This window comes from Phyllobates terribilis, unplaced genomic scaffold (genome assembly GCF_046119375.1).
Source record: "Phyllobates terribilis strain yellow unplaced genomic scaffold, ASM4611937v1 Scaffold_2__4_contigs__length_985480577, whole genome shotgun sequence".
In the NCBI taxonomy this organism is placed as follows: domain Eukaryota; kingdom Metazoa; phylum Chordata; class Amphibia; order Anura; family Dendrobatidae; genus Phyllobates; species Phyllobates terribilis.
Window position 1 is genome coordinate 4835042 of NW_027362762.1, and position 21862 is coordinate 4856903.

The 21862-nt window shown below is 49.3% G+C and overlaps 1 protein-coding gene across 1 annotated transcript; it reads left to right on the top strand.

The window, feature by feature from the left end:
• Positions 1-6048: 6048 nt before the first annotated feature.
• LOC141242961 (olfactory receptor 6N1-like) lies at positions 6049-21108 on the top strand. Its single transcript, XM_073668879.1, has 3 exons — positions 6049-6079; positions 7103-7311; positions 20143-21108. The coding sequence occupies exons 1-3, from the start codon at positions 6049-6051 to the stop codon at positions 21106-21108; spliced, it is 1206 nt and encodes a 401-aa protein (XP_073524980.1).
• Positions 21109-21862: the final 754 nt, after the last annotated feature.

The following is a 21862-nucleotide window of genomic DNA, read 5'->3' on the forward strand; positions in this document are numbered from 1 at the left end:
GTTCGGCCGGAGGGGCTTGAGCTCTTCTGGGCGAATTATGAGTTGGCAAAAAATGAGCCCGGCTGGCGAGACTTTGCCGTTCAGGCAGTGTCTCGCCAAAACCAGATCAAGAAAGTGACCGTGATGACTCGTAACGAGTCGCTTTCTTGCTATGACATCATGACGTGGCTTGGTCGGTATGGAGAGGTGGTGGAGATGCCAAAGAAAAACCGCGACGAGTTTGGTATCTGGTCAGGGGCCTGGACGTTTATGGTAAAACTTAAGCTTTCAGGTGGTACGGTTGCCCACATTCCATCGTCTGCCTTCCTGGGTAGGGATCGTATCCTGGTCTTCTACCAGGGGCAACTGAAGCTCTGTCACAGGTGCGGCGACCCCACACACTTCAGTGCAAACTGCACCGTGCAGAAATGCGCGTTGTGTGGGGGTGTCGGCCATCTTGCTGCCTCTTGTGTGGAGATTAGGTGCCACCTGTGTGGTGAGTTAGGTCACCCATTCAGCCATTATCCTCGCTCCTTTGCTAATGCAGTCGAGACCCCGGTGGGAGTAAGCCATGAGGCCGATTCTGCTGGGGAGGGGACTAGCAGGGGTGGGGGAGCTGAGGGGCCAGGGAAGAAAAGCAATAAAAAGACGCCTGCCCAGCTGAGGCGTCTAGACAAGCGCAGACAGGAGAGAGAGCGGGGCGAGCCCCAGACTACCGGGGCAGCCCCTGTCCTGGATGCCAGTGTTGCTGCTGAGGCCCCGAGGGATGATGAGTTGGATGAGGAGGTCAGGAGGATCCACAGGGAGGAAACTGCCTCTGCTTCAGAATCCTCCCATTATGAAAGTATGGATGAGGATAATAAGCGGTGGCTAGAGAACAAGCGTAAGCTCGGCACCAAAAAGAAGAAAAAGAAGGGAGATAAAACATCTTCTCCCGCTCTGACCAAGGTACCTAAGGAAGGTAAAACCGACTCCCCTCTGGTTGGTCTTTCTAACCGGTTCCAAGCCCTTGATAACATCTCTTCCTATGAGGAGAAGGCTGAGGGTGAGGTTCTGGCTTCAGTGGAGCTTACAGGGGGCGCCGAGTCTCCTTCTCCCCAGAGTCCGGAGACGAGGACGAAAAAAAAGAAGGAAAAATGTGGGAATGGACACCTCTGTGTCATTAAAGAGGGGGAAGGATTCCTCCTCTGAGGCAGAGGATAAGAGGAGTGGGAAGAAGAAAGCCATCTAACTCAATCACCAATGATGGCGGTACCCACTCCGTTGACGCTGGCGTCCATTAATGTTGTCAGCATTAAGTCAAATATGGCTAGATTTGCGGCCTTTGATTTTCTCAGCCGGGTTGAAGCTGACATTTTCTTTTTGCAAGAGACCAGGCTGCCAAATATGGCAGAGGTGTTTATAGCTAAGAGGGAGTGGAGACTCGGGCCCTCCTATTGGTCTCTTGCGGCCGAGCCATATAGCGGAGTGGCGGTCCTTTTTACCGCACCGGTATAATGCCGACGGGTTATTGAGTTAGAAATGGGGAGGTGCCTGATATTAGATGTCCTCATGAAGGGACAGGAGCTTCGGCTCATTAACATTTATGGTCCCCAATCTAAGTGGGACCGGAAGTGTCTCTTTACGAGGATCAAGCCCTACCTTTTCACGAGTCGGCAGGTCGTCTTTGGAGGGGACTTCAACACTGTCACGAGGCCCCGGGAAAGAGGAGGTTCCAGAGACAAGCTGACTTATGATAGCGTCGCCCTTAATAGTATAGCTAGTGAGGCTCGCCTGGTGGATGTCCACATCCGGCACACCCCAGAACACGAGGGGTTCACCTATCATAGAGGTAACTGTAGGTCCAGGATAGACAGGTTTTATTTAAGGGAGGAAGCCGTCTCTTCAGCAGTATCTGTTGTTGAGGTAGAGTTCTCCGATCACTGTTTGATTTTGTTTTCTCTGAATGTTACAGAGACCCCCCGGATGGGAAGAGGCTTTTGGAGGCTCAATTCGTCTCTCTTGGAAGAAGCGGAGATAAGACAGTCCTTTGAGGATTTTCTTCAGAGCCAGGTACCCTTACTGGATCTTTGTAGTAGTAAGTCAGAGTGGTGGGAGATGTTTAAGAAAAGGGTGGCAAGATTCTTCCGCCAGCTCTCGAGCCTCAGGAGCCTGGACAGGTATCACCTGTATCAGGGCCTGAGGAGGAAACTCGAGCATCTTGTCTCAACTGGAGGTAGCCGCGAGGAGATCTCCAGAGTGAAATCTTTGCTAATGAGGTGTCAGTATGATAGACACGTATCTTTGGTTTTTGAGAGGGATTACGGGAAGTACCGCTCGCCCGACCCTTACAGAAACTGCAAGATGTCAGTGAATAGTAAAGTTGTTACAGGACTGGTTGACACTGTGGGGTCCCTGAAAAGATCCAGATCAGGGATCCTGGAGGTCGTCACATCCTTCTACTCGCACCTCTTGGGGAAGAGGGATCTGGATTGGGATGAGATGTCGGCTTTTCTGGCTGAAGCCATCCCCGAACCAGGAGTAGACCCCTCTCTTGGTGTTTTGACAGAGATGATCAGGGAAGAGGAAGTTAATTTGGCGATTGAAGGGCTTGCCCTAAAGAAATCTCCCGGTCCAGATGGCTTAACATCTGAATTCTATAAGACCTTTAAGGACGCCTTGGTTCCCCTCTTGACTGAGGTATTCAATGAGTGTCTTTCCTCGGGCACTCTGCCAAAGTCAATGAGGAGGTCTGCCCTGATCATCTTGTCAAAGGGTAAGGACCCATCTTGCATTGAGAATTGGCGTCCCATAGCGCTTCTCAATGCAGACAGGAAGGTTTTGGCAAAGGTGCTGTTTAATCGGTTGGTGAAATTTGCACCCCAGCTCCTTTCGGGGGCCCAGCATTGCTCTGTTCCGGGCCGCAGTACAATTAGTGCTGTACTCTGTGTCCGAGAGGAGGTGGAGCAGGGTAGGGCTGGTCACTGGAAGGGGTACATGCTGTCATTGGACCAGGCAAAAGCGTTTGATCGGGTTAATCATGAGTACCTCTGGTCTGTCCTTCTGAGATATGGCCTGCCGGGGGGCTTTGTTGATTGGCTTAAGACCTTGTACGCTGGGGCAGAGAGTTTCCCGCTTGTGAACGGTTGGATTGGCAGCTCTTTTGAGGTTGGGTGTGGTGTTCGCCAGGGTTGTTCCTTGAGCCCGCTACTGTACGTGTTTGCGATTGACCCACTTCTTAGGAGGGTGGAGCGTGGACCGTTGGCTGGGATCGGGATGGACCGGGCAGCACCGGAAGCCACTCTGAGAGAGGTGGCGTATGCCGATGACGTCACCGTTTTTGTTTCCTCTGATGGGGAGGCAGAATGGCTGATGTCAGAGGTAAATCGCTACTCGGAGGCATCCGGGTCTAAGATCAACCGGGATAAGTGTGAGAGTCTCTGGCTGGGAGGAGGAGATCCTGGTTTTGATCTCCCGGACACCCTTTCAGAACCCAAAGTCTCTGCAAAAGTTCTTGGCATCGAATTTGGCCAGGGGGATTACCCCAAACAAAATTGGGACAGCAGGCTAGAGATCGCCACTCAGAAGGTTAACCAATGGAAGGGTTGGTCTTTGACCCTAAGGGAAAGGGTAAATCTGATCAAAACTTACCTGCTCCCTTTGCTGATCTATCTGGGCAGTGTGTGCATCTTGCCAGAGCCTCTCTGGACTCGGGTCTACAGTTTGTTCTTTCAACTGTTATGGGGGAATAGACTGAACCTGGTCAAGAGGGAGGTTACTTACCGTACGAGGAGACTAGGAGGGTTGGGTATGGTCAACCCTGTGGTATTCCTTGTGAATACCTTCATTAAGATCAATATTGCAAACCTCTGGAAAGAGAGGGCTCCTCCGTGGGTATTCTCCTGTAAGACATGGTTTCAGCCTTTCTTCCAGGAATGGGAGACAGGAGGGCAAGTGAAGGATCTCCGCACACCGCATGGACATCTCCCGGCTTACGCTACCGTGGTTCTGAAGGTAATTCGCCGGTGGGGTCTGGGAATGTGGGAGGTCAGGACTCTGCCAAGGAAGCTCCTTGACAAAAGGGTTCTGTTGACCCATTTTCAGAGGCCTCTGGCGCTCAGGGATTGCCCAAGTCGGGATCTTGGGGTGGGTCTGCATCTTTTGAATTCTATCAGAATCCCCTCGAAGGTTTGGGACTTGGCTTGGCGCTGCTTCCATGGGAAACTGTGTGTGAGGGACAATCTGAAGTGTAGGAGCTCTGAGGACAGGATCTGTCCTCGGGAGCATTGTGGTGCCATGCTTGAAAGCATGGACCACTTCCTGCTTCGTTGTCCCTTTAGCACAGAGGTGTACAACAGGGTGGGCGCCTCCATTGGCTGGCCCCGGCTGGCCGGTCTCTCTTATGCGGAATGGGCCTATGGAGCATTCGGGGACCTGGGTGGTCGGGACCGCTGCACCTTATTTCTAGTTAGCGCAGTGGTTAGGTATCACACGTGGAACGCACGGTGCTTAGTATCGACGCAGCGGAAAATCCTCCCAGTGGACGATGTGTTTAGGACCATAATCGGTGACCTGGTGAAGGTGCGTTCTCTGGAGTATGAGAGACTGGGTACACGGAGGGCCGCTCTCCTCTGGAGGGGCTTTTCTTTTAGTGTGCCCTAGTCTGATCATCTCCTCTCCTGGTGGTGGGCTGCTGCTGACACCATAGATTTTTGTTTTATTGATCAGTAGACAGTGATGTAGGGCTGCAGGCGCCGAACTTGGGCTTTGTCAGTTGTGGTTATTGTATTGTTTGTTATTCTATTGTTTGCATCTGTATATATTGTATATATGGGTTTGGGTGTAGGTGTTAGGTTGAGTGGAGGGAAAAGGGGGGAGGTGGGTTCATCTGGAGGGACACTGGTTATTTGGGTGAAAAACTGGCACTGCCTGATCTGTCCTATGGACGTTGGATATAGGCATGAGATGCAGGACCAGCTCTCAGGTCAGTGCCGAGGAGGGACTGGTGGGCTCGAGTGTGGGGGTTTTTTTGTTTTGTCTTGTATATATTTGTATAGTTAGAATTTATTTTATTAACATTAAAATAAAAAAAAAAAAAAAAAAAAAGAATGTATATATTAGTTTGTATATAATTTGCCGGTTATTGTTTATTATATTGTTATTATTTGTTTGGTAACCGGACCAGATGTCATGATGTAGGTATTTATTATTGTGTATATATGTATAATATGTGTGTGAGGAGAGAGGGAGCGGCTGGACCAGTTCATTACATTGTTTATTTTCTGGTTATTAATTTTCTTATGTTTCTGTTATTATTATTGTTGTTTTTCATTTTTATAATAAAAGATCTACAGGATGTAACTCAGGATCAGTGCAGGATCAGTAATGTAATGTATGTACACAGTGACTGCACCAGCAGAATAGTGAGTGCAGCTCTGGAGTATAATACAGCATGTAATTCCGGATCAGTAATATAATGTATGTACACAGTGACTGCACCAGCAGAATAGTGAGTGCAGCTCTGGGGTGGAATACACAATGTAGCTCAGGATCAGTACAGGATCAGTAATGTAATGTATGAACACAGTGACTGCACCAGTAGAATAGTGAATGCAGCTCTGATCAGCTGTTGCTCACTGTGGTGATTGAGGGTGTGGTGGCTGCAGATCCTGCTGTGTGCTCCTGAGCTCTGAAAATCAACACCTCTCCACCTGGGGATCTGCTCTCTCTCCTACCCAGGGAGGGAGTGGGATTCCTGGGATGAGTGATGGAGCCAAGTCCCAGGCTTCTGCTTTCTGAACCAGGCCGGTGGGGGGCAGGAGAAACCAGCAACGGGCCTGCACATCAGAGGACTTGGGGGTGAGACGCTCCACCAGAAGTCGCAGCAATGTGGCTCCTACTGCCCCCGGGTCTGTGGAGAGTCAGAGAAGCTGCAAGGCTTACAGCATAGAGGGTAAGCCTGACAGCGTGCATGATGGCGCTCCTTCCGGAGGAAATCTGAGTGCTCACGGAGGTGAGGCCGACCTCACTGAGGAAGGTTGGGCGATTCAAAGTCCCCAGGAGTCTGTGTCCACCTATGCCTCCCGGGTCATGAGCCGCCTCCTTGAGTATGAAGATGCAAGTAAGCTCGTCAGAAGACCAATTCAGAGAAATGGCTGATAACAGGGAGCAAAGGCAGATGGTGCTGCAGCCTGAGAGCCAAGTGGATGATGAGAGTGATGATGACCAGCAGAAAGCCCCACCTGGCAGCCTGCAAAGTCAACCGCAGGCCACGTGCAGCAAGCTCCCTGCAGGCGACAATGACATACGGTCTCAGTTCTGCCGGCTCTGGGGAGGACAGTGACAGCAGCGGCCAGGGAGTGGCGCTAATGGCGGAAATAAAGCTACTGGAGTCCCCAGTGTGCCTTCAAAACTTCCATCTTGGTGACGATCTATCAGAAGAAACACTTGGGGGCCAGAAAAAGGCTAAGAAGAACAAGCGAAAGGTGCAGGAAGCGGTAAGCTATGTATATGCCCCCCTCCCTGTACCCCCTGAGGCGGCTACAGGGGCAGCTCACTGTATGGAACTCTTTGCCGCATGATATTGTAATGAGTGATTCACTACTAACATTTAAGAAGGGCCTGGATGCCTTTCTTGAAAACTATAATATTACAGGTTATATATACTAGATTCCTTGATAGGGCGTTGATCCAGGGAACTAGTCTGATTGTCGTATGGAGTCGGGAAGGAATTTTTTTCCCCAATGTGGAGCTTAGTGTTTGCCACATGTTTTTTTTTTGCCTTCCTCTGGATCAACATGTTAGTCTATGGGTTGAGCTAGATGGACTTAGTCTTCATTCAACCTTAAAAACGATGTTACTATGTATAAGCCCCGTTGCCCAGCCAAGCCCGAGTTCAGCTGTGGATCCAGTGCAAAGACACGGGGAGATTACACAGCGCGGTAGTGAGGCGCAGAGCTCTGTCTCTGCTTGTAGTAGTCGGGACGCAGCAGGATGTGCATCAGCCGAGATGCTGGACAGTGAGGGCGGTCCGGTGGCGGGCGTTCGGTCAGGTCATGATGCTGTGGTGCACTCCTCAGTGGGAGGGGGGAGCAGCCCGGTGTCGGGGGCACCTCCGGTAGCCTCGGCGCCTCTGATCATTTAGTTGAGCAGCGGCGGCAGTGTGAGGGGGCTGTCGGGGCTGAGCGTTTCGGTCCTCCTACCAAAGTGTTATTTTGTGCCGCTGGTCAGGAAGATCCTGATGCTAAAGATCAGCAACGCCTCACAACAGCTAAAGATCAGCAGCGCATCGCTCCAAATGCAAAACAGCGGAAATTAACGACTGATGATGTGGAGGGCACACATAAGACAGGGGTGAGGTCATCTCCAGTTCTATGGTGGTGACTGAGTCCCTTGTGCCTGATGATGCTGAGGTCAAAATATCCTCCACCATTGTTACTGGTCCAGCAGGAATGAATGTGGTGGTGGGTGTGAAATAGGCCAATTCATTGTCTAGTGGTGTGGTTGCTGGCTTGGTGGAGGGTGAGATGGAGGTGGGTAATGGTGATGCAGTTGGGGCTGATGTAGTCACTGGTCGGGTTGCCCCCCTGGTGGTGGCAACGCCTGTCCAGAGTTATGCCAGTGTCACCTCCGGGGCAAATAGGGCATCCTCCTCCTCCTCGTCTCCGGGCTTTGGGGACGGCATGTTGCAACGGCTCCTTCTGGAGGCTCTAAAGAAGGGGGAGAGATCACTAATGGTAGAGGGTCGAGAGGTTGATCTATCCTTCTGGATAGAGAGGCATGGCCTCGGGGCCTTCCGAGAGCAAAAAAAGGGGTGGAAACAGTGTGGTCCCTCCCAACAGCCTGGCCAGGCAGTGTGCCTAGAAATGTGGTCCATCTTCAGTGGAGGGGCAGTGATGCATGTCCTCCAAGGTCTAAAGTTGTGAAGCTCCTGTTGAGGATGGGCTTCAAGGTGATTGATATCTTCGCCTTGATACATCCCTTTTCCATGCCTGAGTTTGATGTCAGCTTTGTTTGGCCAGAGGGGCTAGAGCTCTTCTGGATGAATTATGAGTTGGCAAAAAATGAGCACTGCTGGCGAGACTTTGCCGTTCAGGCAGTATCTCGCCAAAACCAAATCAAGAAAGTGACCGTGATGACTCGTATCAAGTCGCTTTCTTGTTATGACATCATGATATGACTTGGGCGGTATGGAGAGGTGGTGGAGATGCCAAAGAAAAACTGCGACGAGTTTGGTATTGTTAGAACCTTGCTGTTAGGTTTTTTTTTCCTTTGCTGGTCACATGACCTTGTTGGCCTATTTAATCCTGCTCCGCCCTTCTGGCTTTGCTGGACTTCATTGTATATCTACTTTCTAGCTAGCCTGTGCTCTGTATCTAACTCTGTTAGTTTGCTTGGTCTACGGACCTCTATGTTCTATCTATTTTGTTTGTTCGTCTGTCTGCTACTATTTCTGTTAGGAGGTGTCCCATATTCCTCCCAGTCCTTAGTACTTGTAGGGATTCCCTCCTCACATCTATAGGTCTCCGTACAGACTAGATTAGGACTTTAGCAGGTCTGATCGCAGGATCAGGTTCCCTGTTACATCGTAGGGATTCAGCTGAGTCTTATAGTAGGGACAGATCTCCTCTCTTTCCTTAGCTTTGGTAGCAGAACATAACAGTAAGTCCAGCCTGCAAATTCTCTAAGGAAAGATTTTTTTTTTTTTTTTTTTTGTTCCATCATGGTGTCGGTTCAGGATTTGGCTAAACACCTGCAGGGACTCTCTCTGGAAGTGGCCGAGCTCCGTCAGCACGTGAGTAACTGTCCTGGAGCATATTTCTTGGAGCCTAAGGTATGTTTGCCGGATTTATTTTTTGGTGAACATCGAGAATTTTTTTCATTTAAAAATGCTTGCTTATTGTATTTTCGTTTGAGACCCAAGTCCTCTGGGGATGAATCCCAGCGCGTAGGGTTCATAATGTCACTTTTGCGCAAAGAGCCTCAGGAGTGGGCCTTTTCTTTGCAACCTAGTGATACATGCTTCAGATCAGTGGATAGTTTTTTTTCTGCTTTAGGACTATTATATGATGATCCTGACCGTGTGGCATCAGCTGAGACTGAGTTGAGACGTTTAAAACAAGGATCAGGTAATGTCGAAAAATATTGTACTCATTTTCGTCGTTGGTCCACTCAAACAGGGTGGAACGATTCTGCTCTGAAAAGTCTATTTCTTGCTGGGCTCAGTGAAAGGGTTAAAGACCTGCTAATTGCTTATCCTACACCTGAGGATTTGCAACAGGCTATGCAATTAGCTATACGGGTGGATAGAAGACTGCGTGCTAGGGTTAATGAGAGCAAATCCTCTGCTATGTCAGTTTCTGGTTATGATAATGTGTGTACTAACAGTGGTGAACCGATGGAGATTGGATCGGTGGCACCTCGCTCTCAAGAAAAAGACCGTCGTTTTTCAGAAGGCTTGTGTTTCTATTGCGGAAAATCTGGTCATTTGATTAAAGGCTGTGAGCTTCGTATGAAGAAAGAAAAAAAAATGGTCAGTCACGCCCGTATTGCCTGTTTAAATTCCAAGGGTATATTTTTAGCTGCTTCCACGATTGCTCAGGAAAAATTAATGGAATTTCGGGTGTTTGTTGATTGCGGGTCTACACTGAATGTAATTGATGGGGGATTCGTGGAAAAACTCAATTTAAAACCTGAACCTTTATCATCCCCCATTGCTGTGGTTTCTGTGGATGGTTCCCCTTTGAAGAATATTACTCTCAAGGTCAGTGAATTTCCTCTCACTATTAATGGTGTTCACCATGAGAAATTGGATTTGGTAGTGTTGAATAACTTGCCTTCTCCAGTAATATTGGGTTTGCCCTGGTTAAAATTTCACAATCCTGTACTGGATTGGTCTACCAGTGAAATTAAATCCTGGAGCCATAAATGTTATGACAAGTGTTGTAACGGGCGTATTGCAGCTTTGGATAGGGGAGAATTGCCTGTTCCTATTCAGGATTTTTGGAGAGTTTTTTCTGAGAAGGAATCGCAGGTTTTGCCTCCCCATAGAGACTATGATTGTTCTATTGAATTTGTCCCTGGAGCGACTCTTCCTAAAAGTCGTTTATTTAACCTTACCATTCCTGAGAGGAAGGCTTTGGAGGAATACATACAGACAAGTTTGGCCGCCGGTCACATTAGGCCCTCTAAGTCTCCTGTGGCGGTTGGATTTTTTTTGTAAAAAAAAAGGACGGCGGTTTACGTCCTTGTCTGGATTTTCATGAGATTAACAAAATTACGGTACGCAATCCTTACCCACTGCCATTGATTCCTGATCTGTTTAACCAGTTATTGGGGGCCAAGTGGTTCTCTAAAATTGACCTTAAGGGGGCATACAATCTGTTGCGCATGAAGGAGGGTGATGAATGGAAGACTGCTTTTAACACTCCTGTGGGTCATTTTGAGAATCTGGTTATGCCTTTTGGTCTTACTAATGCTCCTGCATTTTTTCAGAATCTGATTAATGACATCCTTAGACCTTTGATCGGTAAAAATGTGGTTGTGTATTTGGATGACATTTTGATTTATTCGCCAGATCTGGAGTCTCATTGGCGGAGCGTGCGTGAGGTATTACAGTTATTAATGGACAATTCGCTTTTTGCTAAGCTGGAGAAATGTGAGTTCGCTGTACAGAGAATTAGTTTTTTGGGCTACATTATCTCCAGCAAAGGTTTTGAGATGGATCCGGTTAAGGTTCAGGCTGTGCAGGAATGGCCTAGGCCTATTGGTTTGAAATCGATACAGAGGTTTTTGGGTTTCGCGAATTACTACAGAAAATTCATAAAAAAATTTTCTAGTATTGTCAAACCTCTGACTGATCTCACCAGGAAAGGTGCTGATGCGGTTCAGTGGTCTTCTGAGGCCATTGAAGCTTTTGTGTATCTCAAGGAGAGGTTCACCTCTGCTCCCATCCTTATGCAGCCTGATGTTACTAGGCCGTTTTTGGTTGAGGTTGATGCTTCCTCTGTGGGGGTTGGCGCAGTATTGTCTCAGGATAACGGGGATGGATTACATCCCTGTGCCTTTTTTTCAAAAAAATTTTCGGAGACTGAACTGAATTACGATATTGGTAATCGGGAATTATTGGCTATTAAACTCGCATTTGAACACTGGCGCCACTTCTTGGAAGGTGCGGAATTTCCCGTTCAGGTTCTTACGGATCATAAAAATCTGATATATCTTGATGCTGCCAAGCGCCTGAATGCCCGTCAGGCTAGGTGGGCACTGTTTTTCTCGCGGTTTAATTTCTCCGTTACTTACATCCCTGGTACTAAGAATGTTAAGGCGGATGCCTTGTCTCGCAGTTTTTCTCCCATAGTCGGTGCTGAGAAAGAGGAAAACATTTTACAAGAAGGTGTTGTGATAGCTGCTTTAGACTCCGTTTTGGAAGATGAGATTCTTAAAGCTCAGGAGAATGCCCCATCTAACACTCCTCATGGGAGGTTGTTTGTGCCTGGGACCTTTAGGAGAGATTTGTTTGTTGAGTGTCACGAATCTCGGTTGGCAGGTCATCCCGGAATCTCTGAGACCAAGAGACTGGTGGGTCGCAGTTTTTGGTGGCCTGGATGGCAGAAGGAAGTCATTAAGTGGGTGCGCCAATGTACTATATGTGCTAGATCTAAGTCCTCACATACTCCTGCTGCGGGGTTGCTTTGTCCTTTGGAGGTCCCCAGTGCTCCTTGGACACATTTGGCTATGGACTTTATAACTGACCTTCCCTCCTCTGAGGGTTTTACTGTCATCTGGGTGGTCGTGGACCGTTTTAGCAAGATGTGTCACTTGGTTCCCTTCGTCAAACTGCCCTGCGCTAAAACTCTCGCTAAGGCCTTTGTCAAGGAAATTGTCAGACTTCATGGCGTTCCTACTGACATTGTTTCTGATAGGGGTCCTCAGTTAGTGGCTCGTTTTTGGCGTGCCTTTTGTGACAGGTTGGGAATTCATTTGTCGTTTTCGTCCGGATATCATCCTGAATCTAATGGCCAGACAGAAAGGAAAAACCAGGATGTTGAGCAGTTCTTGCGTTGTTTTGTGGCAGACAATCAAGAGGGGTGGTCTGAGTTTCTGCCACTTGCCGAATTTGCTCTGAACAATCATACATCTTCTTCTGCTGGTTGTTCGCCTTTTTTTTGTTGTTCTGGGAGACATCCGTCGTTTGGGTCGTTCTCCAAGTTGGGATCTGCCGTGCCTGAGGAGGAGAATTTTTCCGGTGATTTGGAAAGAGTTTGGACGGATGTGCGTGGTAATCTTCAGGAGGCCAACAGAAAATCTAAAGACTACTTTGATAGGAAACGACAGGAGGTTTTGTTCGCTGTTGGTGACATGGTTTGGTTGTCCTCTAGGAATCTGCGGTTGAGGATTCCTTCTAAGAAATTGGGTCCCAAGTTTGTAGGGCCCTTTAAGGTGCTTCAGGTTGTCAACCAATCTGCTGTTAGGTTGGAGGTTCCTACCTCCTGGAGAATTAATCCGGTCTTTCATGTCTCTCTGTTAAAAAAAGCTGTTGTGTCGGATGGTGACGCCTCTGCCTCTGTTCCTCCGGTGGTGGAGGACGGGGAATATGAAATTTCTCGCATCCTTGACTATAGACGGTATAGAGGTAGTTTGCAGTATCTTGTGGCCTGGAAAGGTTTCGGACCCGAGGATAACTCTTGGGTGAGGTCAGATGATGTTTCCGCGTCCAGACTTATCAGAGCGTTTCACAGGAGATTTCCTGATAAGCCTGGTCCTAGGGGATCCGGAGGATCCTCTTAGAAGGGGGGGTACTGTTAGAACCTTGCTGTTAGGTTTTTTTTTCCTTTGCTGGTCACATGACCTTGTTGGCCTATTTAATCCTGCTCCGCCCTTCTGGCTTTGCTGGACTTCATTGTATATCTACTTTCTAGCTAGCCTGTGCTCTGTATCTAACTCTGTTAGTTTGCTTGGTCTACGGACCTCTATGTTCTATATATTTTGTTTGTTCGTCTGTCTGCTACTATTTCTGTTAGGAGGTGTCCCATATTCCTCCCAGTCCTTAGTACTTGTAGGGATTCCCTCCTCACATCTATAGGTCTCCGTACAGACTAGATTAGGACTTTAGCAGGTCTGATCGCAGGATCAGGTTCCCTGTTACATCGTAGGGATTCAGCTGAGTCTTATAGTAGGGACAGATCTCCTCTCTTTCCTTAGCTTTGGTAGCAGAACATAACAGGTATCTGGTCAGGGGCCTGGACGTTTATGGTAAAACTTAAGCGTTCAGGTGGTACGGTTGCCCACATTCCATCGTCTGCCTTCCTGGGTAGGGATCGTATCCTGGTCTTCTACCAGGGGCAACCAAAGCTCTGTCACAGGTGCGGCGACCCCACACACTTCAGTGCAAATAGCACTGTGCAGAAATGTGTATTGTGTGGGGGTGTCGGCCATCTTGCTGCATCTTGTGTGGAGATTAGGTGCCATCTGTGTGGTGAGTTAGGTCACCCATTCAGCCGTTATCCTCGCTCCTTCGCTAATGCAGTCGAGACCCCGGTGGGAGATTCTGCTGGCGAGGGGACTAGCAGGGGTGGGGGAGCTAAGGAGCCAGGGAAGAAAAGCAATAAAAATATGCGTGCCCAGCTGAGGAGTCTAGACAAGCGCAGACAGGCGAGGGAGTGGGGCGAGCCCCGGGCTACTGGGGCAGCCCCAGTCCTGGATGCCAGTCTTGCTGATTAGGCCCCGAGGGATGATGAGTTGGATGAGGAGGTCAGGAGGATCCACAGGGAGGAAACCACCTCTGCCTCAGAATCGTCCCATTATGAAAGTATGGATGAGGATAATAAGCGGTGGCTAGAGGACAAGCGTAAGCTCGGCACCAAATAGAAAAGAAAGAAGGGAGATAAAACATGTTCTCCTACTCTGACCAAGGTATCTAAGGAAGGGAAAACTGACTCACCTCTGGTTGGTCTTTCTAACCGGTTCCAAGCCCTTGAGAACATCTCTTCCTCTGAGGAGCAGGCGGAGGGTGAGGTTCTGGCTTCGGCAGAGATTACAGGGCTTCGCCGTTTCTCCTCCTGGGGATGCAGGGTCCTTGGGGGGAGGGACTGGCCCAGAGTCTGGAGACGAGGACGAAGAAAGGAAAAATGAGGGAATGGACACCTCGATTTTGTTAAAGAGGGGGAAGGATTCCTCGTCTGAGGCAGAGGATAGTGGGAGTGGGAAGAAGAAAGCCATCTAACCCAATCACCAATGATGGCGGTAGCCACTCCGTTGACGCTGGCATCCATTAATGTCACCAGCATTAAGTCAAATATGGCTAGATTTGCGGCCTTTGATTTTCTCAGCTGGGTTGAAGCTGACATATTCTTTTTGCAAAGACCAGGCTACCAAACAGAGGTGTTTAACGCTAAGAGGGAGTGGAGACTCGGGCCCTCCTATTGGTCTCTTGCGGCCGAGCCGTATAGCGGAGTGGCGGTCGTTTTTACCGCACCGGTATAATGCCGACGGGTTATTGAGTTAGAAATGGGGAGGTGCCTGATATTAGATGTCCTCATGAAGGGACAAGAGCTCCGGCTCATTAACATCTATGGTCCCGAATCTAAGTGGGACCAGAAGTGTCTCTTTATGAGGATCAAGCCCTACCTTTTTACGAGTCAGCAGGTCATCTTTGGAGGGGACTTTAACACTGTCACGAGGCCCCGGGATAGAGGAGGTTCCAGAGACAAGCTGACATGATAGAGTCGCCCTTAGTAGTATAGCTAGTGAGGCTCGCCTGGTGGATGTCCACATCCGGCACACCGCAGGCCATGAGGGGTTCACCTATCATAGAGGTAACTGTAGGTCCAGGATAAACAGGTTTTATTTAAAGGAGGAAGCCGTCTCTTCAGCAGTATCTGTTGTTGAGGTGGAGTCCTCCGATCACTGTTTGATTTTGTTTTCTCTGAATGTTACAGAGACCCCCCAGATGGGAAGAGGCTTTTGGAGGCTCAATTCGTCTCTCTTGGAAGAAGCGAATATAAGACAGTCCTCTGAGGATTTTCTTCAGAGCCAGGTACCCTTACTGGATCTTTGCAGTAGTAAGTCAGAGTGGTGGGAGATGTTCAAGAAAAGGGTGGTGAGATTCTTTTGCCAGCTCTCGAGGGGAGGCAGAATGACTGATGTCAGAGGTAAATCGCTACTCGGAGGCATCCGGGTCTAAGATCAACCGGGATAAGTGTGAGAGTCTCTGGTTGGGAGGAGGAGATCCTGGTTTTGATCTCACAGACACCTTTCCAGGACCCAAAGTCTCTACAGCAGTTCTTGGCATCGAATTTGGCCAGGGGGATTACCCCAAACAAAATTGGGACAGCAGGCTAGAGATCGCCACTCAGAAGGTGAACCAATGGAAGGGTTGGTCTTTGACCCTAAGGGAAAGGGTAAACCTGATTAAAACTTATCTGCTCCCTTTGCTGATCTATCTGGGTAGTGTGTGCATCTTGCCGGAGCCTCTCTGGACTTGGGTCTACAGTTTGTTCTTCCAACTGTTATGGGGGAATAGACTTAACTTGGTCAAGAGGAAGGTTACTTACCATACGAGGAGATTAGGAGGGTTGTGTATGGTCAACCCTGTGGTATTCCTTGTGAATACCTTCATTAAGATCAATATTGCAAACCTCTGGAAAGAGAGGGCTCCTCCGTGGGTATTCTCCTGTAGGGGATGGTTTCAGCCTTTCTTCCAGGAATGGGAGACAGGAGGGCAAGTGAAGGATCTCCGCACACCGCATGGACATCTCCCGGCTTACGCTGCCGTGATTCTGAAGGTAACTCGCCGGTGGGGTCTGGGAATGTGGGAGGTCAGGACTCTGCCAAGGAAGCTCCTTGACAAAAGGGTTCTGTTGACCCATTTTCAGAGGCCTCTGGCGCTCAGGGATTGCCCAAGTCGGGATCTTGGGGTGGGTCTGCATCTTTTGAATTCTATCAGGATCCCCTCGAAGTTTTGGGACTTGGCTTGGCGCTGCTTCCATGGGAAACTGTGTGTGAGGGACAATCTGAAGTGTAGGAGCTCTGAGGACAGGAACTGTCCTCGGGAGCATTGTGGTACCATGCTGGAAAGCATGGACCACTTCCTGCTGTGTTGTCCCTTTAACACAGAGGTGTACAACAGGTTGGGCGCCTCCATTGGCTGGCCCTGGCTGGCCTGTCTCTCTTATGCGGAATGGGCCTATGGAGCATTCGGAGACCTGGGTGGTCAGGGCCGCTGCAACTTATTTCTAGTTAGCGCAGTGATTAGGTATCACACGTGGAATGCACAGTGCTTAGTATCGACGCAACGGAAAATCCTCCCAGTGGACGATGTGTTTAGGACCATACTCGGTGACCTGGTGAAGGTGCGCTCTCTGGACTATGAGAGACTGGGTACACGGAGGGCCGCTCTCCTCTGGAGGGGCTTTTCTTTTAGTGTGCCCTAGTCTGGTCGTCTCCTCTCCTGGTGGTGGGCTGCTGCTGACACCATAGATTTTTGTTTTGTTTTGATCAGTAGACAGTGATGTAGGGCTGCAGGCGCTGAACTTGGGCTTTGTCAGTTATGGTTATTGTATTGTTTGTTTCTGTATATATTGTATATATGGGTTTGGGTGTAGGTGTTTGGGTGGTGGGAAAAGGGGGGAGGTGGGTTAATCTTGTGGGGCTTTGGGACACTGGGTATTTGGGTGAAAAACTGGCACTGCCTGATCTGTCCTATGGACGTGTGTTCGACAACAAACAGTTTGGCGAGTGTAGCGTACCTGGGTAAGTGTACCTCCCTCTCCCCAATGTTGAGGATGCGGACGGGCACCCTCCCATGACGGACATCAACCACCCCACGGGCTGTCAAAATGGTGGGCCTGATGTCTGAGTACACGGGTTCTACCATGGCTTGGTAGTCTCTACCTCTCAACCCGATTGCAGTCCGACACCAGATCATCATTTCACTTTTGGGAGGCATGGAAATGGGGAATGGGTCACTCAGTCTTACGCTACCGATCTCACCACCAGACAGTTCTTCCTGCTGCCGTCTCATCAGGGCTTTTATCTCCTTGTTGAGGACTCTCTGTTGACTGGAACTAGCATTCACCGCCACCTGTTGTAGAATTACAATTACCTCTGAAAGACAATTTTCAATTACGTTAGTACCTACAGTTATTTTAGGGTGACTTTCACGACTGTCAGTGTCCACAATAATTACTCCCTGTGCCAGCAGTTCAACTTTACCAATTTTAATGGTCATCTCCTTGAACCCCATCTGCGGCACGGGTAAGCCATTACTGGCGATGATGCTCAAGTTACTGTCTGGATACCGTGTGATATCAGCATCAGTCCAATACTGCTTAAAAAGTACATAAGGGATAATGGTTACTTGCGACCCAGTATCCAGCAAGGCGCTCATGGGGATACCGTCCAGCACCACGGTTAAAACTGGGCGCCCCCCAACGTACTTATCACGCCAATTATAAGGGCCTGGTGATCTTATGCCTGGGGGTTGGCCCTCTGCCCCAGGTTGGACCCGTTTAAATTACAGTACCTGGAAATGTGTCCGGGCTGGTTGCATCGACGGCAAATGGGCTGTCCATCCTCTGCATAGCGGTCTGTGGGCCTCCCTCGGAACGACGGGATCCTCCTCTGTCGACGCCACGGGACATCCTCCGGACTTGAAGCCAGCTCGATGGGTCTTGACGGGTCCACTTGCAATGCCTGGACGGTCCTGGTCAACGCCGCGACGCTCCTGGTCAGCTCCTGGACTTGGTGGTGCAGGTCTTTCGACGGGGCTTGGTTCAGGGCCTGTCCATCAGCCCCCACGGGGTCCATAGAGGAGGGCGCCGCCTCCTCGTGGTAGGTGAGAGCAGGGCGCCGGTGGTTTATAGCGCCACTGGTTGCAGATTCACGGAGCACCCTTATGGCCCTGTCCTTAAATTGGGCAAAGGTCAGGTCGGGGTTCTGAAAGAACATGAGGCGCAGCTGGGCCCTGTGGGCGCTAGACAGCAGACCTTCTATGAATTGTTCTGTTAGCAGCTTATGCGTTTCCTGCACAATGCCATGGTCAGTTTGTTGGATAGCCCTCAAGGCTTCCTGCAGATTTAGGGCATAGTCTCTGATGCTGTCCTGTGCCCGCTGCTTACACCCATAGAACCTCATTTTAATTTCAGCGGAGGTACGTGTGTCAAAGGTACCCCGCAGCCGGACCAGAATACCCTTCACAGTCCTTTTCTCCTCAGTGGGCCATGATTTTACCTCCCTTTGGGCTGCGCCAGTTAACTGCCCTGTTAGTATGCTGACCTTCTGTTCCTCTGTCAGGGGGTAGACTTGGAACAAACTGTACAGCCTTTCCTTAAAGTCAGTTAGGGCATGGGGCTCCCCTGAGTACTTGGGCAGCCAGGCCGCTCCAGGGATGTAGGGCAAGGAAAAGGGCATCACCGCTGCTGCAGCTGCGTTGGTGGTAGTGGGCGCCTCTGTGTCCGACATCTTCCTCCCCCCTAGTTAAGCGTGGCCTACCTTCCGACGATCCTCTTCTGTAGGCCGCAGCTCCGCTGCTGCTGCTATGGACGAGGACCTGGCGTCGCGTCCTGATGACGTCAGCGTCGCTCTCTCTCCCTTCCAGGACCTTGCGCAGCGTCGGTGCGTGGGGCGGAGCTTCGGATCTCGCGCGGTTTTGACGTCCACGCCCCTCTTCTTCCCGCGCGGCGTCCTGAAGATGGCGTCCGATGGCGGGAATCGGCTCCGGATGGCGGGAAACGACTCCGGACAGCGGGAAACTTCGCCACAGGTAAGTTACAAAAGTCTTTTTCAGGCACGCAGTACCCGGTGGTTGCGGGCACGAAATCCTGCCGACTACGCCAAAGCTGACCTGCCCCCTGGGCCGTGGGGCACTCGGATCCGGGCAATAGGGGAACGATGGGAGTAGTAGTGGCAACCCGGTTCCGTGGCTCAGGGTGGTCAGGCCGGTGGTAGTCTGTTATGTGCTGTTGGCTTTGTCCGACTACGCCACCCGTGGATTTGTGGTCATTAGGAACCGCCGCTGCAGGGCAGACCGCTGGGGCTGATGATATATGCAGCTGGGATGGTGTGACTTCCCACGGGAAGAGTGCGGCCCCAGGGCAGTGTAGTGGATGGTGGGAGTGATGGTAGTGAGAGTCCCGGTGCTGATAGTGCTGGAGGAGCAAGGAGCACACAGACAACAAGTTGCAGTCCAGGGCCTTTACTAGAACAGGTAAATTGACCCATAAACAGTCCCGGCTAGGAGGAGGACCTGGATGTCTGAGAGCAACGGGGAAATTGGCCCTGGTCAGGGTGAGGGTGTAGGCCTACCGTGCTTTCTGCGCTCCTTCTGGCTATCTCCTCGTTATAGGGTAGCAGCCCACGTTTCCGAGCTTTCCGTGTATTCTCGCCTGTATGGCCTGCGACGTGGGTTCCTTTCTGCTCCCAGCCTTGTACGGCTTTACTGGTCCCTTCGGTTGTGGCAGGGCCTCCAGGCTTCTTAGGCCAAGGAATATACAGTCCCTTGCGGACTGGTTCTCTGCTGGGGGATGTAGAATCCTTCCAGCCTCAGACACCAAAGTCTGGTAAAGTAAGTCTTTTATCTGCCAAGACAGGCTCACTTCGCCTCTTGTCTCTGGCTTGTGGCTCTCCTCCTGCCACACTTCCTCTTAGGTGCAATACAAAACTGTCTGTCCCTGCTCTGCTCTGGGACAAGTCTCAGTCCTGAGACAGGCCATCAAGTTCTCTCTAACCGTGCCCCCAGTACCAGCTTTTATAGGGGCAGCCTGCTCCCCCTACTGGCCTGAGACAGGAGGCATTGCATGCTAATGTTCCCCTGACTAGAGAACCTCCCCCTTGCTCTCAGACACAGCTTTATTTACACTTGTGGCATCCAGGCCAGGGTGACACAATAAGACCAAAGAATTTGTGATTGCAATCATTTTCAGGAAGAAACTGAGTATTATCTGACAGAATTGCAGGGGTGCCAATACTTTTGGCCACCACTGTACATTTATATTGATGATGTATTTGCTTCCAAAATAATTTGGTCGCAGTTTCATCATTCGGACTGTTGTCACTGTACAGCTGACAGAGGACTTGGATAATAAGGAGCCCAAACACACTAGTATGGTGCCACCACTGCCCGCTCCCTTCACTGCTGTCAGACACTCTCTATTAATATTTTTCCCTTTTATTTTTCTGAACCAGGTGGATGAGGATATCCTTCAGTCAGCAGTTTTTCATAATCTGACCAATAATCGTGTAACTGAATTCATCATCTTTGGCTTCCCGAGTCTTCAGAAGTATCCCACTCTGCTTTTCTGTGTCTGTCTCTTTATATACCTCTTCACCATCACTGGGAATGGAAGCATCTTCTTCTTGGTCATACTTGACCGGCGGCTGCATACGCCAATGTATTTCTTTGTTAGTAACTTGTCTTTCCTTGATATGAGCTACACATCGGTAACCGTCCCAAAGATGTTGGCCAAGTTCGCGATGCACCTTGACACCATCTCTTTTCCGGCCTGTTTTGCTCAAATGTATATTTTCTTGTCTTTAGCAGCAACAGAATGTTTCCTTCTGACTGTAATGGCTTATGATAGATATGTTGCTATATGTTTTCCGCTACATTACCCAACCATTATGACAAGGAAACGGTATCAACTGTTGATGGCTGTAGCATGGTCTGGTGGCTTCTTAACTCCAGTTACAGTTGTAATATTAGCTTCAAGCTTACCGTTTTGTGGTCCTAATGTCATCCATCACTATTACTGTGACCATCCACCATTGCTACAGTTGGCCTGTACCGACACCTCCTTCAACGTTGTAGTTGGTTCCTCCTTTGGAGCTTTCATTCTTCTAATAACCTTTACTCTAGTGGTCATTTCTTACATTAAAATTATATTAACTATTCTGAAGATTAATTCCAAGGATGGACGCAAGAAGACGTTTTCTACATGCGCCTCACACTTTGCGGTGGTCAATATTTTTTTCTTGCCGCTTATCTTCATGTATGTTCGGCCAAAGACTTCTTACTCTTCGGATGTGGACTCTCTGGTGGCCTTGTTGTACACAGTATTAACGCCTATGATGAACCCGGTTATATACAGCTTCAGGAGCAAAGACATCAAAGAGGCTTTCAGAAAGAAAATAAGTTTTAAAACCAAAGAGTAGAACTGGTCGATTGAATATAAATATATGTAATATGTACATCTATCTTTTAAGTCTAATTTGTGTAATTTTTTTCATCTACTGTTAAACACTGAGGGTGATTTTTTAATTCAGGACTTTTAAAATATTTGGCTGAGTAGGGATTGTGCGACCCCCCAAAAAAACAAGTCTTGGCTTTATGGCTAAAATAATCTTTATTGATATTAAATATATTAAAAATGTGTACATGTAACTATATGTGAAAGTAAAAGCGGGCTATACAGATATGGTTAAAGGTGGTGTGAAGACCCGGGGTACACTACTCAGACAATGCAGGGTGAGGATAAAACAGCGTGGCAATACTTTATTGAACCACAAAGCGGACAATAAACACATAGAACAGTTCCAGCAAATACCCAAGACGGCACAACATTACATATTCTCACCCTTCCGCCTGCCTGGGATAGAACAGCTGCGACTTTGGGACTTCCAGGGCTGACTACCTCAACCAGTGGCCCCCCACTTCTGGCAGGCCCCCTCAGAGAGAAGGTAGCGGCAAGCTTAGGAAGCTAGCAGTCCATCGAGGTACAAGGCCAGGAGACCCGAGGGTCCGAACCTGGCCTCTCCAAGAGTTTCCATGGAGCCAGATGACTGGCAGGTCCCAATCTGGCATTTCTGAATGTCTCCATGAGTTCCAGGCAACCGATGGGTCCCTCCTGGCAACACCAAACAACATATCCATGGTCTCTCTAATGGTTAATGGAGTAGATCCGTATCT